The 6,912-nt window shown below is 25.2% G+C and overlaps 1 protein-coding gene across 1 annotated transcript in view; it reads right to left on the reverse strand.

Annotated features, from left to right (window-relative positions):
* LOC111628767 (importin-11-like) overlaps positions 1-6,912 on the reverse strand; it is an 87,179-nt gene continuing 80,267 nt past the window's right edge. Inside the window, exons 23-24 of the mRNA XM_023372613.1 lie at positions 490-568; positions 1-418 (exon numbers count right to left, since the gene is read on the reverse strand). Of these exons, the coding sequence (XP_023228381.1) occupies positions 257-418; positions 490-568 (241 nt within the window). The 3' untranslated portion in view covers positions 1-256. The remainder of the gene's footprint in view (positions 419-489; positions 569-6,912) is intronic.

The following is a 6,912-nucleotide window of genomic DNA, read 5'->3' on the forward strand; positions in this document are numbered from 1 at the left end:
TATGCTTAAATTCTATAAACAGAAAAATCTGTTGCCTTTTAAATTATTCTTTTTGCTGTACAAAATACAATTGGCAACAGTTTTTAGACATAAATATAATATTTTTTTAAGCAAAAAAGCCATGATGTTAATAATCGTTTAGCACATTGATGTTCAATGCAAATGTTTAATTGCTCGATCTGCCGAAGAATGGAACTTTCAAGATCCGACAGCAATTTGTGTAATATTATAGTCCAGTTATTCTACAACTTAATTTTCAAGATTCCAGGTATTCTTTCAACTGCTGCATGGTTTCAACATCTACAGTTGCCATTAATTGTTCGAAAGCAGTTTGTCCCAGAGACTGCTGCAATTGTGACATTTGAGAACATAGGTATTCTTTCAGGACGACCGTATGTATCGGATCTTGACGTGACAACTAAATAAAAAATTAATTCGAAATTTAATTCTCATCGAGGATAATTGAAACGTAGAGGAAAAAATTTTTACCTCCTGTTTTCTTCTTTCGTGTTCCGTCTCGTCGTCGTCGTCTATTTGTAGTGTCTCGTTTGCGTGTAAAACTAAAGAACTAAAAAATATTTAATGTTATGAAATATTGTTTTATTAAAAATAACAATCTTTGTATTATTTTTATTTTATAACATTTCATTTTTTACCTGGACCTTATTATTTATAAAGTATTTTGGAAATAGAAAAATCCTTAATTATTCCAATAAATTAATTCTCTATAAAGAAAAAAGTGTGTTTAAAAATTCTTTCAGAAAAATCTAAGATATTTTCATTTTGGATCATCCAGATCTATTCAATCTAGCTGAAACCTATCCTGTTTATATATATATTATAAATTTTATTTCAATATAAGAGTCAAATTTTATCATTTTTGAATTTTTTATCCAAATGATGCAAGAACTATTGATTTTAATAACATTAAAAAAGAAAAAAAGTAGGAAAGATATTTCAAAAATCTAAGCAAAAGAAGAAAAATAACGATCATCAGATGTTTCAAAAGGAAATATGCTGAAAGCAATATCATAAATTAAATTAAAAATCTAGTTTTTCTTCAATCTGCTACAGAATAAGAAAAAAGAAACCTTAATAAAGTTCTGTTGATGAGAAAGTTTGATTGATATACTAATGACAAATCTTTTATATTATGTTAGCGCAAATATAATAAAATCATCGTGCATCAAGGAGAAATGTAATTAAAACAAATACAGAAATAATAATTTATTATTAAATAAACTTGTAGATTTGAACAGTGCACTTATTAGCAGTAAATATTTTGTGAATTAAAAAAAAAGAATTGTTTATTTAGTTGTACAAATAAAATTACTTGCAAATAAAAAAAATATAATGTTTTTCATAGCTCTATAGAAGTCAGTTGAGTAATAAAATTGTGTAAAAATGTATTTTGAAATTTTGTATCTATTGGAAGAGAGTACTAGACACTAAACAAAGTCTTAAAAAGGAAAATTAAATCCGATAAACTTCAAGTAATTCACAAAATTACTATATAATTAGTAATAACAAATTTTGTAATAATAAAGATGTCTGTTTAAAAAGTATTGATTGTTGGGCTGCAATTAGGAAAAATTCTAGACCTATAAATTCCCACCGTTGTCCATCTGTCTGTCTTTCCTTAATCTCAAGAATGGAGTTAGATAGGTGAAAGATGAGACCAGATATGAAAACCATAGGGCGGAAGGCCCAATTAACTAGTAAATTTCTATTAACTCGAATTTCTGATGCAAACCAGAAGTCATATTATTTCAATTAAAACATTTCCTGAAAGGAGTTAGATAGATGATTGGTATGACTCCATTGCTAATGGAAAAGTATGATTTACAGGGGCAAGACACTACGGTACTAATTTGAAGTGGAGAGCATATATTTTAAATTAAAAATTGCAGCCCGGCATTGTGACAATATCACAATAAATAGTGAAAAGTTACATTTTTTAAAATTATGTACAATTCCATTATTATACAATTAATTATGGTAACAATGAATGTCATTTCATTTCTTAAAAACTTCCTTGTGATGGTAATTATTTATTTGTTTATTTTTTTTGCAATTCATTCTTTGCACATTTATAAGTTTTTCTTAAATAACAAAACCTAAAAGAAACAAATTGTTATCAAGAGATTAAAAAAAAAAAAATGGAATGAACCAACTTGATATTTGAGCAAATGAATCTTTCTACATAAAGCAATTATTTTGTTATACACAAAGATTATCATTTGTATAAATTATCTTCATATCTTAGCAGTCATAATCTCAATACTCAGCTCTATCATCAGGGTTATCATAAATATGGATTCAAATATCTCCTTGAGAAAAACCTGGACATGTAATAATTATCAAAATATATTGTCTTGCTGGGTAAACTTTGCATTAGAGTTATATGGCTTACTTTTGAAACTGTTTATGGAGTCCGAAACCATACTTGAAAAACTTATTAGCTTTGTTAATCTAACTGTTTAACCCTTAACCAGATATGGTGGGTCCAATGGACTTTATATTTTTCTTAATTATAACACATTACTTCATTCTTTTGTGATTTCCTCATTCAATATTCCTTTTACATAATATGAAAAAACAAATATTAATACAGTTTTTTATTTATTAGCGAGAGTGAGTTAATTTTATGATGTTACCGGATGAAAGTGTCCATTAGACTCTAATGTTAATATGCACAATATACAACAAGGATGCAATCAGAAGAAGGTTTTAGGAGTTGAAAATCTCCATATTTATTTTAACTGAAATAACTGTTTTATTTTTGTAAATAAAAGCTAAAATACTTTTTCCCTTACTTCCAAATTTTTTAATATATTTTTCATTAAAATGATTTTGGCTTAATTTATAAATTATGGCAAAAAAAGTTGTTCCTCTAAACCTAAATACCCTAGAAAATTTTATGGTTGCATTCCCGTACACATTTCAACTAGCTTTATTGTTATCTGCACAAACTCGTAGTGATACATGCAATTACAAGTAATAGTTAGTCATAATCTGCATGAGTTGTAATTTGCAGAGTGGTCACCTATAAAATATGGCTCAACAAGTTTCTGTAAGAGAATGAATATAAGAAGCATAAAAGGAGTTTTTTTTTACAAGAATTTGCCAAAGGACTAGTAAGACCACATACTGAAAGAAAGCTGGGGTAAAGAAAGGAACAATAACAGTAAACAATCAGTGTAGAGGAATTATCCAACAAATGCAAACTGACAACACTTAGGAAACTGCCTACAGAAAAATGTTGCATAGTGTGTTGTTCAAAAAAAAAAAAAAAAAAGAAGAATTAAGGTTTTACCTCGTTAATTTAAACCTAGGTTAAATAAAGTTATCATTCTTCACTGGCAATACTCAATAATAGCATCAATTCACCATTTTAATAAAGAATCTCTTGAAAAAACTCTTTTCAAGGTGCCACTGCAAAATGCCATGATGTAAACATCACTGACTTGAAAGTAGCCACTGAATAGCCAATATTTTTAAAATAAAAATTTAACTTCAAATAGAAATACTCACAATTGATACATAGTTAATAATTATATGAATTTGCACGTATAATATATTTTTTTTTATAACAAATTTTACTATTTCACTATCATCATCACTAAGCCATAAAACTTATCTTCTCAGTCCACATTAGATTGAGTTTGCGGGAGTACACTATACTATGTTAACTGATTTCTGAAAGCTAAGTTTGTATCTTGTTTGCTATTAACTTTCACTTTATCATCATATCTCATCTTTATGTATATTTATTTTATATTTTTATTGATTTCTAGCTCAGTTTAGTGTAATAAGCTCTCATGCCAAAACAATAACTAAGTAATGGAAAAACTAGTACAGCTCATAAAGAAAACAAATTGGCTTGATTATAAAAATACATCAAGTACTTATTTATAAATTATATTTCAAAGATACTTTCTTAAAAGATATATAAAACACTATGAATAGGACAAGAGTAGTTTTTCAGATTTGACCTAGTTTGTTCAAAAAGAAATAAAAGAAGACTATTTTTAAATAAATACATGTAAATTTTAAAATTAAAAAATGTCATAAATAGTTAACAATAGTTAATTTAAAAATGGAAAGCATACTTAAAATTAAACAATAAAATAAATGAATACACATTTTAAATTCAACCCAAAATTTTCTTTTGAAAAATTTTTGTTTTAGAAAATGCAATTTAGATTGAATAGAAAAAAAATTCTTAACTTTACAGTTTTCAAATTCTTAAATAAGATGTTAATCAATTGTTATTTTCACGCACATGTAAGTGTATGTAGAAATTAGATACTGTAAAAGTTACTTATTGTTATCAGTCAATTAATATTATCAGAATTAGTGTCTTTAAATATAAAAATTAAAATACATTTATAAAACACCAATTATTATCATCAGAATTTTGCTATAGTTGTCATAATATAAATAGTATTTGTAAGCTGTCTTTTTACACTGTCAATTGCAACCAGTGCTTTAAATGCTAAACATGAATTATTTAATTGTTGTTTATTTGTATATAATTAAAATTTGGAGTGTTTTTACTTCAATTACACACTGGGTAAATTATTAATTAATTAATAACAATAACTATAATTAGTAAATCTTCAAATTATTTAATTGTTTTAACATATTCCTTTAATGTAAGAGTCAATAAAACCAGAATTTCCATGATTGTCCCAAAGCGATCATAATAAGCAGCTTCTACTGCAAATAAAATATTTTTAATTATAAACCATTTCTAACTTAGAAAAATAAACAATATTTACATTAAAAAGTTTTTATCATTTTCTTTTCTAATTACCTTTAATTATTTTTATTAACTATTTATTCATTTTAAATTAACTATGCTATGTCTATAATAAATTGTTTAGATGTAAGTTTGATGTATGACTTAATTTTTAAATTTGTCTAACTTTTTATGTACAGTATATTATATCTTAAAATTTCATTTTTCAGGAAGTCCACCTGTATTTAGGCACCTCACAAAGGATTTTAGAGACCAATTAAAAGGAAGTGATTCAAATTCCTATACTGTCACAAAAAATATAAAATTAGTGAATGGTTCAGGTAATTGAGTCTAAAATAATTTTTTTTTTTTTTTCTTAAACTTTTTCTTTTGATTTATATAATCTTTCACCTATCATTTTTTAGGGAAAGTACATACAAAATCAAATTTAGCAGATATTCCTTCTTCTCCTTTATCACCAAAAGAAAATATTGAGAATGATGGTAATTGGTTTATTACATTGATGGAAAAAGAGAAGCTAATTATTCAACAGCAGATTGTAAATACAGAAAAATATTTAGAAGATAGCAGCATTCCAGAAGAAGCATGTGGAAAAATTCGTTCTGCAATTGGAAAAGCAAATCTTTTATTAACACAGAAATTTGAACAATTTTATCAGTTGTGTTTAAAAAATATTGTGAGTATTGTATATATATTTTTTAATTTTCAATAATATATTTTATTTTTAACAAATTTATAAAGAATTTGTTTTGAAATTATAAAATATATAAATAATAATGTAGAGATGAATCTTCTTTCAATAGTATGATAAAATTAAACATTTCCTAAAGCTAGAATCAATGTCTCAGATATGTTTTTAAAGAGATAAAAATCACTAATTTATTCATTAGTATGAGATAGTCAATATAAGATGCCTGAACTTAAGAATTTCTTCATTATTTTTAAATATTTACTTATATTTAGTTACAAAAAGTAATTTTATTTTTTTGTAAGTATAATATCTGTAATTATAAATAATAGATAATTAACAGTAAGAGATAAATTTGGAAAATATTATTTATAATGACTAGATTTATGTAATAGTTTATAGGAATATCTATATCTACATAGGGTATAAGGAGAGAATTAGTTCTTTATATGGGCTTTAAAGGTATTTAAAGGAGAATATAAAGTAGAATAATATGTTAAACAAAGTTGCTATGATATAAAAATTTTGTTATTTAAAATAAACTTTTATATATAAAACTGTAAAATTTACTCTCTAACGAGGAGAAAATTATAATTTTAAACTTCAGAATAAATGTATTCTATAGTCTACATATATTCCAGAAGAGAGTAATTTTTATTGTTAAAGCTGTTGTATTTCATTTCAAAGCCAACAAAAAAACGCAATCTAGTAATTTAACCAAAAAAATATTTATGGAATTAATGTTGATATGATTGTTTTCTATTGATTGATTATTTAAATAATGTTTAACTTAATAGATTATTCCTTATCAAATTATGTAACAACAATGAATTATCAGTCAAATTAATACATAGAATTTTAATTAGGATTGATCAAAATTCCACATATTCATTTAACTGAAAATTAACTTCCTAAATGTTTTATTATCAAATCAATAATGCTGTTTAATACAACTATTCTGGGAAAGATTTACAGATATCATTCAAAATCATCAGTTTTTTTAAAAATTTATTTTATGACAAATTTAACCCCTTGCCGCCCACCGATTAATTAATTTAATGTAATTAAGCATAAAAAGTACTTAAAACTGAAAAAATGAAAGAAATGCGTTAATTTTGAAGAAAAAGCTCCAAAGTTTAACTTCCTTTGTCTTGCCTTTCTGTGAAATTTTACACTGATGAGTCATTGTTTACACAGCTGGGTGATCTTGAGAACATCTGGTGTCAGATTTCCCGGGACATTCTCATAGATGTCCCGGGAGGACAAGGGTTTAAAGTAGGGTGAATACTAGCTGGCGGTATATTTTTAAATATTTTTAAAAAATTAAAATTTTTATTGCAATTTCCTACCCCCCCCCCGATTTAATTAAACTTATATATAATAAAATATATTAATTAAAAAAATTAAAAAACTATTGGAGGTCGTTTTTGACATCAGAAAGTAGCTTTAAATAACTTTA

The sequence above is a fragment of the Centruroides sculpturatus genome, unplaced genomic scaffold, assembly GCF_000671375.1.
Source record: "Centruroides sculpturatus isolate CEXI.00-Female unplaced genomic scaffold, Cexi_2.0 scaffold34, whole genome shotgun sequence".
In the NCBI taxonomy this organism is placed as follows: Eukaryota; Metazoa; Arthropoda; class Arachnida; order Scorpiones; family Buthidae; genus Centruroides; species Centruroides sculpturatus.